The 19266-nt window shown below is 38.6% G+C and overlaps 1 protein-coding gene across 1 annotated transcript in view; it reads right to left on the bottom strand.

Moving 5' to 3' along the window:
- Window positions 1-19266, bottom strand: part of CNTNAP2 (contactin associated protein 2) — a 1378773-nt gene that overhangs the window by 907307 nt on the left and 452200 nt on the right. Inside the window, exon 9 of the mRNA XM_047095265.1 lies at window positions 3607-3756. Coding sequence (XP_046951221.1) covers window positions 3607-3756 — 150 coding nt within the window. The remainder of the gene's footprint in view (window positions 1-3606; window positions 3757-19266) is intronic.

Raw genomic sequence — 19266 nt, 5'->3', positions numbered from 1 at the left:
TCAGCATTTAGCATCTCCTGGAGACAGACCCTGGGTTTAACAGGTTCTTCTATGGCCTTTTAATGGATGAAGAAGTAAGATAAATTATTAAAATGATCTTTCAATTAAGTGAAACCACAATCCCAAACCAGATATGTATGTTTCAAAGCTCATATTTTAGACCTTTCCACTACACTAACATTTAAGATGTTTTCATTATGATATTAACAACTAATTTAAAATTTTTCATCACAGACAATAGGAAGGGGTGTGTGTGTGTGTGTGTGTGTGTGTGTGTGTGTGTGTGAATTACAATCCAGAAGTAGCTATCATTCTAATCTGAAAGCCACATGCCAGAGGCGGTCATGAACTTTCTATCAGACAGGCTGCAGCCATTCCAGAGACGGCTACTTTAGGATTTCTCCTACCTATTCCTCTCATCGACTTACTAAATGCCAAATTGGGTTTTCTTTGGTGAAATTAGTGCTTTGTTAATCAGTATAAATGTTAGATAAACGTTAGGAAAGATATCTCAGTGGTGAAATTAAAGATGTTAAGTTTATGAAGCTTGACAAACCATCTTTCACAGACACCTACAGCCTGTGCGAAGATGGCATAAGACAAGGGCACCTGTGACCTGAAGCCTTGGGGATGGTTCTGGAGTCTGGATTGCTTAACGATCCTGTGCCAGCCATCAACTTAGGAGCCTTTCTATGGCTTGCCACTGGCTGGGTGTAGCTGAATCCCGCTTCTAGAATACTGCTAAAGTTGCCCAGAGAGAACATTTTTTTTCAAGGTGTAGCAAGTCAGAGAGCTAGGACTTCACTGAACTCACAGAAGAGTTGGCATTAACTGCGTTCGTTTTTCCAGCTTGCTAATAAAAATGCTCATTCGATACATGTCTGTATGGGCACCAAACTGTGTCCTGTGACTTCCTGTTACTGTTCTATGGTGGCTAAGCTATACAAGAGTAGCGAATTCTCACTTATCTCACTTTCCGGTGACTGATGTTGTCTTTCAGAAGAATTTGAAAGATGTGCATGAGAATTGGCTAAGGTTGATCTCTAATTCTGTTCCTCAAGATCATTTGTGGAAATGAGAAAAAAGTTGAAGCTTAGAATTCTTTTTTTTCCCCCAGCATTCTGCATTGAGTTCTCGGAGAGGGGGCCAAGAATTCAGAAATGTAACAAGTTCCTCTGGTGCTTCTCATATACTTCAAGGATTGAGCTAAAGAACATATAACCAAAGATGTGTCATGATCATTTGCTAATAGCATTTCCCAGAGGCAGACCAAAGGCCCAAGAGGGAGGAAATATGCTCCTGACCACTGGGGTTGAAAACCAAAATCTGTAAAGCAAGAGGAAACAGCACACTATAAAGCCCTCGTAGCTCATAAACGTTGTACCTTAAAATTGTTGGTTGCAGCTCTTAAGCTTCCCATCTAGATGGAAAGAGATCAAAACTCTGCTCTGACCTTAGGCTTTCGGCATGCTCATCCACGGCCAAAGATATTCCACTGTCATTTGGATGGGTAGGGATTATCAATAGCTTTCCAACTGACTACTGTGATCCATTTTCTATGTCAGCAATGGAAACTGTTGGCCAAAAGCCCATCAAATTAAATATGTTTTTGCAGGAAAACCAGTTGGGGTGTTGGGCTGCTTTTTTGCACATCAGTAAGCCCTAGTTTATTCCCTCATAAAACATCATGTCTGATTTTCACCCATTCATCAAGTATTTATTGAGAGCCTTTTTGAAAACGTAGTTTGAACTTCCAGTGAACACAGTGGAATATTCAAGAAAGAGAGCTCTAGGTCAGGTCTTTTGTCTCTGACTTGTCACCCTTCATTGTATCATGATGTATAGGGAGAAACACCCTGCTACAGGAGTCCGAGGTCTGGAGTTCCCTTGCTGACCACACACGCAGTGGCAGGTCAGTAGAGCTCTGTGGGCTTCTATTTTTTCTTTTCTTTTCTTATTTTTTAATGTTTACTTATTTTTGAGAGAGAGAGACAGAGTGTGAGTGAGGGTGGGGCAAAGAGAGAGGGAGACATAGAATCCGAAGCAGGCTCCAGGCTCTGAGCTGTCAGCACAGAGCCCGATGTGGGGCTCAAACTCACAAACCTGATCATGACCTGATCATGACCTGAGCCAAAGTCGGATGCTTAGCCGACTGAGCCAACCAGGTGCCCCTTCTATTTCTTCTTTTAAACAACTGGAAGTGGAGTGCTTGCCTTGCTTATTTTTCTAAATTTACCAATTCATTCATATTTATTGGTCATCTAAATGCCAGGAATTTTTCTAAGGCCTTAGAGGATACAACAAGGAATAAGATATACAAGATAACTGCTCTCAAATAGGCTTATTCTAATAATAGAAAAATATATAAATATAGTGATATATAAGTATTTAAATAAATACATGTGATTATTAATAAATATATTTTCAGAGGCAGATATATGTACACCTATGTTTTTTAAAGTTTAACAAAGCCTCTTCTAAGAAAGCAATTTTTCAGATCTCATATTGAGTGATTTAGGATGAGGAGACAATAATGTAGTGAAAGATATATTGATTTAAACAAAACACCTAACATTTTAATAAAAAGATGTCCCCACATTTCATTAATGATTAAAAAAATCTGTCAGAATACAGTTTTCAAATTAAAAAAATATTCCCAGGCCCATGCTACACTTTTTCACATATATTAGGATTGACTGTTTTAAGAGAACCTTCTTTTTTACTAATTTTTTCACTGCTTAAGAGCCAAGGTATGTGTAATAACATGGCTTTCCTATAAGTCAACCTGCGGTCAGCAGCCTCTAAGATGTTCTCATTACACGTCTCCTCACGTAACCCCCTACCTTTAAGGGTAGGCTGGATCGAATGATTCACTTCTAACAAACCGTGTATAACAGAAGTGATGGCATGTCACTTCCAAGACTAGCTTAGAAAAAAACTTCAGCTTCCATCTTGGAAACTTTCTTTTTTACTGGCTTTCCCCTCCTCTCTTGGCTTAAGGAAGACCAGCCCCCCAAAATCAGAGACATGTGGAGAAGAACCAAGGTGCCCCAGACAACAACCAGCACCAACTGTCACCCTAGTGAGTGTACCTTCCTGGAAACACTCTCGAACCCAGTCAGGGCTTGGAATGATGCAGTCACAGACAGGCACTTGGGTATAATAACCTCATGAGGGACTGTGAGTCAAAATCAGCCTGCTAAACTATTCCTGAATTCATGATCTAGAGTAATTGTGAGACAATGTTGTTTTAAGGCACTAAGTTTTGGAGTAAGTAATTACACGGTAATAGGTGACTAATACATACCCCAAGGACCTGATTCTTGAAGATAGTATTATGAGAATGAATGGACTCAGAATCTCATGCTTTACAGTTTGAATATTTGAATTAAACTAGAAGAATATGGTGACATCATGACATCATATGAATACCTTTATCATGAAGAAGCATAAATTTGCCACTCGCATTTCAGGTCACAGAATAAGAGTTTGGTCTTCTTCCTGAGATCTGCTGAGTCTACTGAATCAACTATAAATACTTCATAATCGAACTTCACTGAAACTCTAACAGCGTATTCGTTAACCAATAAAAAATGGTGGTCTTACCTCCAAAAAAGTACTTCTCGCCGGTTTTAACTTGAAGAGGACTGTTAGTTCGAACTGCTGAGGCCTCATCTCCATCAATGGTGAGAACAGCAAAATTTTCCTTGGCTAGGAAACGAACCTCATGCCACTGTCCATCATTCAACCCAGAACCTGTTAAGGAAAACAGTAAATTTATTTTCTAAAGATTGTACAGTTTAAAACAACCTTCAATATCAACAAGGTCAGATTTTACCTTTTTTACTGGTAAAAATTTATATATTTTCATCTAGAAAAATTCTGGGCTATTTGCAACTGATATCATGCTTCTTTAATATCATAAGGGATTTCATCCTCCATTGGAAAGATAAGGCAAAACAACCAATCAGTAGGAAAATAATTATTCATGTGCCATTGGTAGCTGGGAAAGCGAATGGGGTAAACAAAGCTGTTTGGGAGGTGATGATGAACTATGAAAAAAAATTTTTTGACATTTATTTATTTTTGACAGAGACAGAGCACAGGTGGGGAAGGGGCAGAGGGAAGGAGACACAGAATCTGAAACAGGATCTGAGTTCTCAGCACAGAGCCCGACACAGGGCTCAAACTCACAAACCGTGAGATTATGACCTGAGTCGAAGTCAGACACTTAACTGACTGAGCCACCCAGGTGCCCCAGAACTATTTTAACTTACTTATTTTATGATTAGGTTTACCAGAAGCCACTCTCAGGTAAGAAAATGGGCTTATAACTTTTATCTAAGTCTCTTTCTGTTTTTAAGAACTTTTTTTGTGCTATTATTTTCTCTCAATAACCACATCTGACAAGTAGATATACATAGTTTATAGAAATGAAGGACTAAAAACATACGTGAATATGTGCTAATTAACCACTAATAAACATGAGAAATAATACCAGGGTTGTCTGGTCATTTATAAATAAAGTTTCTTTATAATGAATTAGGTTACATTTAAACAACAACAACAAAAACCCAACAAAAATAAATTAACAGCTCCAACCCTAACAACCACGTTCCATTGTTGCTTCGTACAAGGATCTTGGGAAACAAACATTCTTCTAAGCTCTCCATTAGACAGACAATGACTTGAAGGTTTTGTTTAGTTTGTGTTCATGTTACAAAGAATAATTAGAAAATTAAGGCGTAGACAAAGGAGATAAGCCACTGGACGTAAGCATCTGGAAAGAATTTATGAAACACGCAGAGAGACAGAAAGAAGTCTAAGAGGGTCAGAGTGACTTTCTTTCAACCTGGCCTAGGCTATTACGGCAAAGGAAGGGATTTTGGTCCAGTGTACTCCAGACAGAATACTTTAGCATACACAGGAAGAAGTTACTTGGAAGATACACTGCAGATTCACAAAAGGCAGAGAGGCCTAGCAGGTAGAAGCATCTAAGAATGAAGTCAACCAGGGCACAGATGACGGCTCCCAGCCTCTGATCAGAGGTTTACAAATCAGGTTAGGGGCCTTCGCTGGCCTGCTGCCATCTGTTTTTGTGGGGTCTGAGAGCTGAAAACAGTTCTCACAACTTTAAAGAGGTGAAAATGCATAAAAGGAGTAATAATAAATTACATGGGAAAATGATACAAAATTGAAATTTTAGGGCCCACACACAGTTTTGTTGTAATACAGGCAGGCTCGTTTGTTTACATACGGTCTTGATTTACAAAGACAGAGCCAAGTAGCTGCTGCAGAGACTTGTTAGTCACTCACAAAGCCTAAACTATTTACTGCATGGCCCTCTACAGAAAAAGCATAAACTGGTGGTTGGCTTATGCTATTAAAACAAAACCCCATTTTAAATTTTTTTTTTTAACGTTTATTTATTTTTGAGACAGAGAGACAGAGCATGAACGGAGGAGGGGCAGAGAGAGAGGGAGACACAGAATCGGAAACAGGCTCCAGGCTCCGAGCCATCAGCCCAGAGCCCGACGCAGGGCTCGAACTCACGGACGGACCGCGAGATCGTGACCTGAGCTGAAGTCAGACGCTTAACCGACTGAGCCACCCAGGCGCCCCCCCAAAATCCCATTTTAATGAAAAAAATTAAAGTCTGTTGGAGCTTCTAAGATGGTCACATGTATGTAACATTTATTGGTGTTATACTGATAAATATCATGACAAATACCCACACTGCAGGTATTTCTTTTTAGGATTAAAAACATTTTTTTAATGTTTATTTATTTATTTATTTATTTATTTTTTTTTTTGAGAGGGAGGGAGACAGAGCACGAGCAGGGGAGGGGCAGAGAGAGAAGGAAACACAGAATCCGAAGCAGACTTCAGTCTCCAAGCCGTCAGCACAGAGCCCAACCCGCAGCTCGAACTCCCAAACTGCGAGATCATGACCTGAACCAAAGTCAGATGCTTAACCGACTGAGCCACCCGGGAGCCCCGTTAGGATTCTTAAATTTTAATTTAGTAACACATATTGAGCACATTTTATTTCAGTGGAGGAAAAGAGAAAATCTTGGCTTTAAAGTAATTAATACTGAATAACTTCCAAGTTATGAAATGCATAATATGCATATATTTTTTTTTGTACTGTGAAATTACTATGTAAATGTAAAGTCTTATTCTAAAATTAAAACCAGCTAGCTGTCAGACAAGTGGTAGTGTTTACTGAAATATTTCCTTCTCCAGTAGGTACACTCGGGGTTCTCCCACAGAACAGATGAACACAACACTAACATTTTTCTTTAGAGTACAAAACTGGGCCTCGTGCTGATTAACCGTAGAAGCGCATGGTTTTGATTCTGGCTTTTGTTTTTGCCTGTATAACGTGATGAGCTCTGCTCTGAAACGCAATTTTGGCGCACGGATCCCGAGGACATCAATGCTACAAAAATGTCCAGTCTCACAATTTAATTCTAAATAATCACACATTCAGAAAAAGTCACATAGGAAACACCATTAGCTGACAGATCTTCCTGTTCTAAACAGTAGGGCAGACTTGCCTTTCTAAAAATTCCTTTGAACATCTCTTCATCCTACAATTAATTTGCAAACGGACATCATCAGCTTAATTGTTCACAACAAAAGGTCTCTTATTTCAATCAGAGAAAAATTAAAAGGTTACTTTATTTTTTTCAAGAAACAAATACTAGAGGAATTAAAACTTAGATAAAAGCAGTCTGTTGATAGCAGCCACTGCTGCATTTCAGTCTACACTGTGATTTCTATTCATTTCAATTCCAATTATCATTTTGAATTTTTCATCTTCAAGAGGTACGCCTTAGCAATCTATGATAGGAATGGGTTCCCAGATACGAAGTTCAATCCTTCCATGGGAAAAAAGGATGATCCACTCACCCAAAAGAAAATATGCTGCTTTTTAAAAACTTTCTTCAGACACATGTTATAAAATATAATGGTGGGAAGTCTTTTTTTCTAGAGCAGAGTCTAATTGCGTTATTTCTGTGTAGGGAAGTATTTAAAGATACAGCGTTCTAAGTTCTATAGGCTACTCACTTTGACAAGTACTTGCGTTTGATTTGTTTATAATTCGCACAAGATGTTTTAGAAATTAGTATTTAGAACTGCCTCAGGTAAATAGGCAAGAGAACTGAATTTAACACAGTGTAAGCATCCCATAGTTAATCAATGGCAGAACTTAGAACTGAAACTCCCATCTGGTTGCAGAGGCTCAACTCTTAACAAACAACAAACAGAAACAAACCAGACAACAACAAAACAGCTTATAAAACCTCTGTGCATCCACCATCAGAACTCTTATACTATGCACACACACACAACACACACACACACACAAATCCGAAGCAGACTCTGGTTTGCCACCGCACCTGAGGATGTCCTTGTCCCATGCACCATTAGGATATTATATGACTGACACATCACCCAGTTTCCTTTGCCAACTTTCAAGCATGTGCAGCATCAGATTTTTGTGACACTGCAATACCCTACATGTCTTTTAGTATTTTCCTGCATCCTTACAATTGTATTTAGAATCAAAATTTTATATTAAAAGTATGAGTGCAAATACTCATTTTCTCCAAGGCCTATTAGAATAAGCCCACGAGTGTTCATTTAAGCCATTTCCATACTTAGTGAAACTCTGAGCAAAGGGAACTTTGTGTTCACTCTTTTTACGTTATAAGCCCTAAAATTAAAATACGTGACCTCTCCTGCAAACTTTCTCCAATTTATTTTTTACCTTTATCATTTCCTGGACCATCTGTGACTTGGAGGGCTCAGTACTGAATGAGTTTTGCTTCAGAAAAAGCTATAAGGAACGGCGTCTTTAAGGTATTTTTTTTTAAATAAACAATTTTGTTTGGCAAATTTTAATTCATATGAAATGGAACATTAATTAAACTTAAGAGCCTTTGGAATTCAATATACGAAATTCACTTAGACCACCACGGTCGATCAGCTCATTGTTGTAAGACAGGTACTTGCAATAAATATCAGTACATTTATTCAGAGAAAAAAGTATCATCATCTCAAGCGTTATTACAAGTTTGTGAGTCATAAACAACAAAGACCAAATTAAAACACAGGATTAAAGCAGCCCTTTTATGTGCTGTTAAAGACATGCTATTCCTCCACTCTCTGTGCTAGAGTCAATGAATGAAGGAACATTCCAGGAAACGGAGAAACTCACCGGAGACCCATACTCCTGGAGGCAGGGGTCCTGGTGTCTGCACAGTGGCTCGGGACCAGACCAAAATGGAAAGGATGCCGGTCACTGATACTTAGAAAAGAGACCCCTGGCTCATATGGCTAACACCTCCTGAGACACAGCAAGACAGCAGAAGGACAGAAGGCAGCATGAGGATTAGGAGGATTAGGAGGACTGATCCCGGAGCCAAGCTGCCTGCATTTCTCTGGCCCTCTGCCAGCCTGGGCACTTTACGCAACCACCCTGTGCCTCAGGCTTCTCTTCTCTAAAATGAAAATAACACTATCCACTTCACAGATTTGTTTTGAGGAGGAGATTAATTAGCATTTCTATAGCATTAAAACAATGCTTGGCACCTAGGAAGCAGTATATTTATATCCATATCACTATACCAAAAATTTTTTGGGGGGGCGCCCGGGTGGCGCAGTCGGGTTAAGCGTCTAACTTCAGCTCAGGTCATGATCTCACGGTCTGTGAGTTTGAGCCCCGCACTAGGCTCTGTGCTGACAGGTCAGGGCCTGGAGCCTGCTTCGGATTCTGTGTCTCCCCCTCTCTCTGCCCCCTCCCCTGCTCACACTCTGTCTCTCTCTCTCTCTCTCAAAAATAAACAAACATTAAAAAAAAAGGTTTTTTTGTTAAATTTTTAAGTTTTGATTAGTCCCATTTTATAGAGAATGAAGCTAAGACTTAAATTTATTATTTTGGGAGGAGTTATGACCTCACAATTACAAATACTGGTGTAGTTATTAAGTAAACCCTCTAGACAAGATGAATAGAGTAAGTCTTAATGTGGAAATCATAGACATACACATACAAGACCACTAAAAAGAAGTGTGTCCTAGCATTATGCTAATGGGCACTTGGAGCTTAGAAAAATATGTCAGTGACAACATTAGATGTACAGAAATTCCTGGGTACAAATAACTTAGAGGTGATGGTGACTTGTTCTGCAAAAAGGTATTCGATGACTCACAAAGTTAGGACACAGACACTGATACCAAAGCTGCATATGAAGAAATCAGAACAAAATTATATCCACAAACTGAGTGGAAAATAAGCTTCCTACATTATTTATGTATGTAATTTTAAGAACACGTAATAATTACGTAAATATTACACACACATTCACTTACAGTACTAAGAGCTTTTTCACACAAGTTAGTTAAAAGGCTGTCTTAATCATCTTGTTGAAAAAATGGGGGACCGCCCTCTATTTGGATCATATTCTATTCAGGCACACATGGACCAAGCCCTGTAAGAGGCTGAGAGAGGATGAGAGCCCAGGACTGTCTGACTCAAGGACCCTCCCGCAGAGGGCCAGAAGCACATGATACACACAGCAGCCATTCGGAAGTCAGACCATCTGGGCACAAATCTCATTTCCGCCCACCTACTGTAGTCAGACCTTGTGCTTCAATCCCCTTACCTATTAAAGAGGACTAACACAAGTGTGTACCTCATAGGGTTGTCCTGACGATCCTGTGAATCCATTATCACGTAGGACAGTGCCTGATACATAGTTAGCACGGGGTACATAACTACTCTTTCTTACTCAGCCAGCCCAGCTCTCCAACTATCAACTTGGGTTGTTAATTCTCTAAGTGTTCATTACCATGAAAGGATTAAAATTTGGTTTTCTTTGTGAACAAATCCCCTCCTCCCCCCCAAATAAAATCCAATCATGCAATATCAGTGGTGAGGAATTTGGGAATTTGGCAAAGTCACTGATTGTATCTCTTATTAATATCAGAGTCAACAACTTTCAAGCTAATTTAAGCCAATTTTGAGCTATATAATAAATCGGTCTTATTCTTTCATAATTACAGGTCTTCTTTCTCCTCCCCAAATTATGTATGTGTCTTAACTAGATTATTCAATAGATATGGTTCTGAATGTCTGTGACATACTCCTCAAAATTAAATGGAATTCCAAGCAAGGACTTCCCATGGTGACTAACTTTGAGAAAACCGATAAAAATGGGAGTACATATTTTCCAAAGTTTTTGTGTTTTAAAAATATACCTTACTGCAACATTTTTTATGTAACTTTACACTTAATGATTATTTGATAGTATTTTATAAGAGCTATCTCCAGTTATTAATTCATAGCAATAAAAACTTTTCAACTACATATTCTAAAAGAAAATGGATCTTTTTACCAAGAGTTGTTTTTTTTTAAATTATTTTAATGTTGATTTTTGACAGAGAAAAGGAAAGAGAGTGCGAGCAAGGGAGGGACAGAGAAAGAGGGAGACACAGAGTCTGAAGCAGGCTCCAGGCTCTGAGCTGTCAGCACAGAGCCGGATGCGGGGCTCGATCCCATGAATTGTGAGATCATGACCTGAGCCAAAGTTGGATGCTTAACCGACTGAGCCACCCAGGTGCCCCTATACAGAGAGTTTTTAACCTAAAACTAACATCTTTGAAACCCCATTCCAGTTTCTGGTCTTAATTTTTTTTTTTCCATAAGATAACTAAATTGCTGTATAATATTTTCTCTAACATTTCCCTAACTTATAATTGTTGGAAACACTTGTTTTGGAAGTAAATGCAGAATGTTAATGAAGCACATTCTATCTAGGCTGTCTTTCTAATGGTATTATTTTTAAAGTAAGGCTCTTGAGGTGGTTGTGCTGATTGAACAAGAAGAAACAGATGTTCCTCTTATTAGAGACAAGAAGAAAAGACGAGTTTAATGAATATTGAAAAAAAGAAGGCATTTAAAATATAGTAGCAATCCACCATGCAACATCTGTTTGAAAGGGCTTCAAATAAAATTACAGCGACTAGAATTTGAAGGCTTTTGCTCAATATTCAATATTCTGGGAAAAATCTCCTAGGATATGAATCCATCTTTAGGCCATTGCAATGTTCCAATGTGCTACTGATAGATCCCGTAACTTCTCAGTTACCTATTTATGCAATAAAAAGAGAAAAAAAGAAGAAGGTGGTATTTCTATATAAATGTACCATGCACTCTTTCTTATATTATCTGTAAATTCCGTATCATAAGGAACTTGACACCATTTAGTCTTGCTCGTTGGTATGTGCCATATTCCAAACCACATTATAAATAGGATTACTTGCGGTCAGATAGAACACGAAATAAGGTGCTCGGGCAGGCCGAAAATTCCTTCGTCTTCCTAAGTTGAAGGAACTGTCAAAGGCTTTCTTCTACAGGTATGGACTTAAAGGCCACTTTGAAACAGGTCTTCGTCTTGAAAGAGCCACTTGATGAATGGAATCTTTAAGGTAGATAAATAAGTACATAGAGCACATTGCATGACATTTTTTAATCGCTGGGTTGCTAGTTATCAGAGAAATTAAAACCGCAATGACATATAATTTTCTACCCACTTCAGGGGCTAAAAACTAAAAGAACTAGCTCGCTAAGATCAGGATCAATTTGAACCGTTATACATTGTTAGCGGGATATAAAGTTGCACAACCCTTCGAACAATTCTTTGGCAGCTCCGCGGCGTTTTGTTTTTTAACCAAGTTAAACGCACGTTAATCCTATCACCCAACAATTCCCCTCCTAAATATTTACTCACCCTAATCAAAATATATGTTGCAAAAATACTCGCACAGAAATGTTTTGGCAGCTTTATCAGAGGCCTACGCTGAAAATAATTGCATATTCAAACAAGGAGATGCTAAGTAATAAAAAAGAATCAACTGGTGGTACATTTTTTGGCCTGAAAGAATGTAGATGAAAAAAAAAAGGGATTCGTGAAGTGTCATTTTTTGCAAGTTTACGTATTTATTTTGAGAGCGAGTGAGCGAGCGAGTGCACGAGTGAGCGAGTGAGCAGGGGAGGGGCAGAGAGAGAGGGAGAGAGAGAACCCCAAGCAGCCTCCATACTGTCAGCACAGAGCTCGACGTGGGGCTCCATCTCACAAACACGAGATCGTGACCTGAGCTGAAGTCGGACGCTTCACTGACTGAGCCACCCAGGTGCCCCAACACTGAATGAATCCTTAAGTATTACATTTCAGAACAGTAAAACTAACCTATGGTGATAGAAATCAAGACAGCAGATGCCTACGAGAGAGGGGAGCAGGTGGGAATGGACGGTAGGTTCAGAAAGAAACTGAGGTAACGAACACATTCCATATCTCAACTGGAGGTTGGGCACCTATGTATAAATATCAGAATCCACTGAATTGTATGTCTAAGATCTGTGCATTTTACACACAGATGATCCCCATTCACGGATTCAGTATTTGTGAAGCACCTACTTGTTAATATTTACCGCTAACCCCAAGTCAATACGTGTGGTATTTTGGTCATTCACGGACTGGCGCATGCACAGATGGAGGGGAAAATGGAACCATCCAGTCCAAGTTCCCAGCTGAAACCCAAAAAGGCAGCGTTCTGCCTCCTTGGTTCAGCTGTCATCCTGCGACCAACTGTTCTTTCTACTGCATATTTAATAACACATTTCCTGCAGTTTGGGGTTTTCAGTTGTGTGTTGCTATTTAAAATGGTCCCTGATGGGTGAAAGACGTGAGAAGGATTAAAAAGGACACTTATCACGATGAATACCGAGTAATGTATAGAAGTATTGAATCACTATATTACACACACACACACATACACCCCAATAAATAAATAAATAGCCCCCGAATATAGTGAAGTGCTGTTTAGCATTCCTAACTGCAAGAAAAGTATGCATGTTAGAGAAGTTTCTTTCAGGTACAGGTTAAAATGCTGTTGGTTGTGAGTTCAATGTTAATGAATCAATTATATGCATTAAACAAGAGAAGTTTAAAAAGAAACACACAAAAGCAAGGTTAGGCACTGATCAGTTGATGCAAATGTTGTGACCAGAGGCTTGCAGGAATCTAACCCCGTATTTCTTGGAGGAGCAATAATTCAGTATTCACTAATCTAGTGTTGGCTGTGACTAGAGAGAACGTAACTACCATGAATAATAAAGAAAACAACTGTATGTAATTTCTCCTTCAAAAATATTTAAACATTTTTAAAAAGAATTGAAGTAATGGTGATACTCATTTTTAAGATCAAATGAATTTTATTTGAGGCCTGTTTTTTGCTTTGTTTTCTGAATTATCAAACGAGAAAACTAATGTATCAGATGCCATTATTTGCTCTTAAACAAGAAAAACCCAACTGGACTATATTACTTTGAATATACTACTATTGAACTTTTAGAGGCCAATACTTTAGAATGTTAAAGAATTAAGTAACTCCAACACTACATTTTCATGTAAAAATCTCTAATAACTGTCTTAACCATTATTGATTCCCAGCCAAAAGCCAAATATCATTATACTTCAAAATATCTTATTCAAAGCTTTATGATTATTCTTTGGTCACTTTTCTCTTGAGATAATCTTCCAAAGAAAGTAACTTTATTAGGACTATGGCTATGCAAACACTCAATTTCAATAAATATTATCAATCCAGGACTCTGTACTAATTCTGACAGATCTATTCATTCATTCATCCCTTCATTCATTCATTCCAGTATTTGATCCTGCCTTGAATATAAAATGTAACACAAGTTGCATTGAGTAAGAAGTTACTGCTAATTTCAAAGAGGGTTCCAAATCATAAGACTTCTGATTAAAGTACACATAGAGAGAAGGCCAAAGGTACATGTCACAGAGCAGTGAAGAGTCTATGTGTCATTCACGCATGGATTCAAATGTAAGCCACACTCCCCAATTCATCTATAAATATATACAGTACTTACTATTTCCCAAGCACTATGTTAGCATTAAGATATAGAAATAAGTCAGTCAGAAATGGTCTCTGCTGTAGAAAACTCTAGCTATTTTATTTTGAGGAAATTACTAAGCCTCTCTGCAACTTGGTTTCCTTATTTTTAGAGGAAGATGTAATACTGTGTCAGAGAGTTGCTCTAAATGACTCATGAGCTATAGGGTGTGTGAGTCACCTGATACTATCAATAGCTAGTAGCAGCTTTTATTTTATCACTATTATTTTTGTTATACGTGTACAAAGACAAATACGTGTATGTATATAAAGAGAAGGTACTTTCAAGGTTTTACAAAAGGCATGTATCACATTTTGTAGGTTGTACATATATCTGCATATGGTAGATAAAGACATTATTGAGAAGTGGTGTTTTATATGAGTTTGGGGTCATAAGGAAAAGGTTTTTATAAATGTTTTCCATCTATAAAACAAGATGTACTAAAGAAACAGGAACTCAGAAAAGTAGACTGGAGGGAAAAAAGATGCAGATCACCAAGAGACATAACATTTAACATGGGGTGTATCTTATTCTAGTTTTGACCATAAATAACGGCAAATAATGCAGATTACTTTGATGCTACGACGGAAGAAGGGTGAAAAGTATAATAGGACAAGATGATGACAATCATCATCTCCTAAATTCTCTGATTTCTCTTAATGGGGGAAATTCGGCAGTCTTGTCTCTTTAGCCTAACTTTCCTGAATTTAAGGAGAATAACATGGAGATTCACCTCCACCAGCTTAAGCTCTCCTAGAGCTCTACTCCAAAGAGTCATGTTCACTCATTTGTGGATCTCCTCCCATGTGACTGGCATTGTTTGAGACACCAGGATGTACCAGTGAAGAAGACAGACAAGGTCCTGCCCTTATGGATCCTCTATTCTTGTGTGCACAGGCAGACCATAGGCAGTAACTAACAGAGCTAAATGCAGTTTCAGGTATGATAAAGGCTATAACGGAAATAAAATGGATGCCGTGATGGAGAGATTTGTGGGACTAGATAAGACTGTTTGATAAGAAGAGAATCCTCTGAGAAGGGGACAGCAAATTTGGAACCTGAAGGTGAAGAGGCCAGTCATGTGATGATTTGAGGCAAAAGCCACGAGGGAAAACATGCCTGGTGTGTTAAGAGACCCAGACCCTAAAGTGACTACAGTGGTGAGGGTACAGTGGTTAGGGCAGAATTGAAGAAATGAGAGCAAACAGACAGGCAAGTGAGGGCTTTGTGAGTTCTAATTAGAACATGAAATATTAAGTGTGACAGAAAACCTTTGCTATGTTTTATGTGGAAAGTGCCATGATGATGTTTCCACTTAAAGGGTATACTCTAGCTACTGTAAGGTGAATGCGTTTAGGGAGGCAAGAGTGACCTCTTAGAAGGCCTGAGATGTGGACAGAAGTTAGCGTTAGAGAAAAGCGGTCAGATTTGTCATATAGTTTGGGATACCATTGATGGGTCTTACTTGTTAATTGGTTATCAAAAGTTTGAGACAGATGAAGATTTGTGACTTCAACAATGGAGTGGAAGTGAATGTAATTTAAATAATGGGATTCTGGGGAGGGGAGATGTTGCATTAGACATGTAAGGGGACATCCATTTGACATGGAAGTAGAGATGTCAGGCAAGTACTTGCATATTAGGGTCTGGAGCTCAAGAAAGAATTAGGTCTGGAATTAGAATTTGATGTCGGAAGCTTAAGTCATGAGCCTAGATAAGACTATGTAGAGAGAACACGGAGATAAAGAAGAGGGTTTAGTCTGGGTCTTGGAGGGCTCTGAACTCAGGAGTTGCAAAGAGGGTGAGAGGCCAGTAAACAAGACTGAGAAAGAGTAGCCAGTAAAATTGGAAAGAAACCAGGAGAATGTGGTATGAAGGGAGAGAGATTGTTTCAAGAAGGAACAAGAAGGATTGTGTCAAGGAAGGAACGAATGCTTCAAGAAGTGTTTCTAAGCTGTCGAGTAAAACAATGACACAAAGGGGACACTAGATTTGGGAATAACAGAGTTCAACAATAACCGGAATGGGGTGAGGCTGACATGGCAGGGGAGGGGGGCAACGAGGGACAGTATAGGGTCCCTGAATAGTTTTGCTATATAGGAGGAGATTTCTGAATAGTGGTCTGTGTTGAAAGTCTGAAGAACATTATAAATCCTGTCCTAGGAAAAATCCTTATTCATATACCGAAAATTTGCTTATAATTTCAGGGGTTTAGTTTCTATCTCAGGTTAAGAACCTGATTTGTATGATCCACCATCATTTACTTGCATCACTGACTTTATTGGGCAATGAAAATACTATCAATTCATTTATGCTTTTCAGATTCAATACTTTTCTTACATTCTAGTGTTTCCATTTAATGACTTACTGGTTATATTTTTTGTTCCTTAAATTATAATTAAAAATTATTTTTTAATGTTTATTTCTGAGAGAGAGAGACAGAGTGAGAGCAGGAGAGGGGCAGAGAGAGAGGGAGACACAGAATGTGAAGCAGGCTCCAGGCTCCGAGCTGTCAACACAGAGCCCAACGCGGGCTCGAACCCACGAACCGTGAGATTATGACCTGAGTCGAAGTTGGACACTTAACTGACTGAGCCACCCAGGCACCCCTCCTTAAGTTATTTTTAATAAATATGCCAGTTAATTGGTTTTAAACTTAAATATTCATTTTTATCTCTTATACTATTTTGTGTATGCCTTAAATAGACCGTTGTAGTCGTCAAATGATGACTGCACCATTTTGGGGAAATAAGTTATCATTATTATTATTACAATTTATTTCTTAAATCTAAATTGACTAAGTTGTATCTAGTCCTTTATCTTCCACATTTGCCCCAGATAAATTGCAATTTCCTACAATTTCCTCTAAAGGCACAAAATCATCCTTGTTTATAGGAAACTGACACTGTCCAAATGGCAAGGACATTCAAATCAATTCCTCTTTCTCCGAGGGCTTTCCTACTGGAGACACTGTTCTTTAATAGAAGAATAAATACGATGATGCTGGGCCCCAAGAAGCTTGCCTTATTGTGACCCCCAGTGAGATTTAAATATCTTTACATGTATTTTTATACTTTCTACGAAACATTTCCCTAGATCTTATAAAGCTAGAGTTGTATGGAACAGGAGAAAATAAATGAAAATTAAGCAGGGAAGGCAGAGTGCAGCGGAGGTGGTTTTGGTAGCCCCCTGGCAATCGCTCTTTAAAAAGAGGTGCTCTTCAGTGTAGGCGTTTTCTTGTTCTCCACAGCCTACCAGAACGTGCTGTTCAAGGTCTGTTGACCCTTACCTTCCCGGTTGGCATGGCCCTACTAGAGAGGTGAATATCAGAATGATTACAGGGTACATCTGTCACCTATCTCTTCCGTGCCCCAAAGGCATACAATTGCTGTCCTTTGTGCACATTAAGGAGAAAATGGAGCTACCTGATGCTATTGGTTAATGACTGTTTCCTTACCGTCACGTCAGCATTATTGAAGGAATGCAAAAGAGTACCTTCAAAAAAGAATAGGAGACTGTCAATGAAGATAATAATGGCAATTTCGCCTGGGTTAGTCTGTGAACCCATGTTCTCATCTTTTCTACTTTTTGATAGTACAACAAATAAAAAGCTGAAAATTAACATTGCCAGAATTCAAGATTGGTTTCCTTTAGCACTACATAGAATCACAAAATTCTCTCCTTCCTTCTAAATATTTTTCCTAAATATGTTGGTTTTATAATAATCACAGAGGACTGTGAATTTAAGTGGGCTTTGCTTAAAATAAAGCCTTTTTATATCTATGTATCCTGGGTGATCCAGGGAGAGAACTGTTTTTAAGATAAAGAGGTTATCCAGCCACACAGAGGCTCAGAAATTCCTGAGTTCAGAGAATAATCATGATCAGATTCCTGGCATGAGACAGACATCTTAAAATATTATGTTCAGGTATAATCCTTTATAATTTGAATATGAATCATTATTTTTAAATTGCATCATAAAATGAATAATAAAACCACCGTTTCTCATTTCAAGTAATTCCGTATTATCCCCCCTTAACTGTTTTTATACTTGTCACTGAATAATTTTCCATCCTTTATCAAAGACTAATGTACCTAGGCCATAGACATAGGCAAAAATACAGTCCCTACCCTTTACAAGTAGTTATTTTTCTGCCAAAATCTCTACTGCTTGTTTTACTACATGATTCCTAGCGTGAGAGGCAGCCTCTGTGCATTTCAGCTCAATGGTGTTTCCTCCAACTGGACTACTAATGAGCACTGAAGCACGAAGGGCACATCTCCAGACGTTTATGAACTAGTCTCTTCTGCAATTTTCAATTCAACAACAATCCTTTTTAAGTGTCAACTGCCCTTTGGTAATTTTTCTCATTCTTAGGGGCAAAATAGGAGTGGAAAAATGCTACAGGTGAGCACATTAAAATAATATTTATTCTAAAACTAACATTTCACATATATTTAGATTACAAATGTACTCAATCTATCCCTTCTTGTGGATTTGAACCTCTATGTGGTAGGCACTGGGGAAGATTAAAAATTAAAACTAATATTTAAAAAATAATATTCTGGGGGCTCCTGGTGGCTCAGTTGGTTGAGCGTCCGACTTCGGCTCAGGTCACGATCTCGCGGTTCCTGAGTCCGAGCCCCATGTCGGGTTCTGTGCTGACGGCTCGGAGCCTGGAGCCTGCTTCGGATTCTGTGTCTTCCTCTCTCCCTGCCTCTCCCCTGCTGACGTTGTCTCTCTCTCCCTCTAAATAAATAAGTAAATAAACATTAAAAAAATTTTAATAACATTTTTATCATAGCATACATTTCTGAAACCACTGATTTAATTTTTAGCATGCTGTCAGGGACTAGTACTCTGCACATAATACCAGTATGTGTGCATTTGTATATATGTGTGCACAGATACGTGACATTTGCTACGAGATCATTTTAGTGCAGTGTGACAAACTGAAATAGAGCGGGCTTCACATTTGGATAGCACACACGCTACTATTATGTGCGAAAATCACCCTGGTTCTCTGGCCCAGAAATTACCAGGAAAATGAATGATTCATACCAGCATATGACAAGACTCCTCTCCGCTCCAGACACCTAACTAAGACTGAAACACATCGAAGCGCTACGGATTACAGAAAGCGATGATAACGGATCAATTTGAAAAACAAAACAAAACAAAACAAAACAATGTTATGTAGATGTTATATAGAGCACATTAATTGTGTTGAATATTTTAGTCCATAAATCTTCACTTGCTCTGCTGGGTAACTCTA

Source organism: Lynx rufus, unplaced genomic scaffold, assembly GCF_022079265.1.
Source record: "Lynx rufus isolate CCGP_SWC_20201006 ecotype Redwood Valley unplaced genomic scaffold, mLynRuf1.p SCAF_4, whole genome shotgun sequence".
NCBI classification, from domain to species: domain Eukaryota; kingdom Metazoa; phylum Chordata; class Mammalia; order Carnivora; family Felidae; genus Lynx; species Lynx rufus.
Note: the sequence above shows the minus strand (reverse complement) of the source record. Positions and strands in the feature narration are given on the sequence as shown.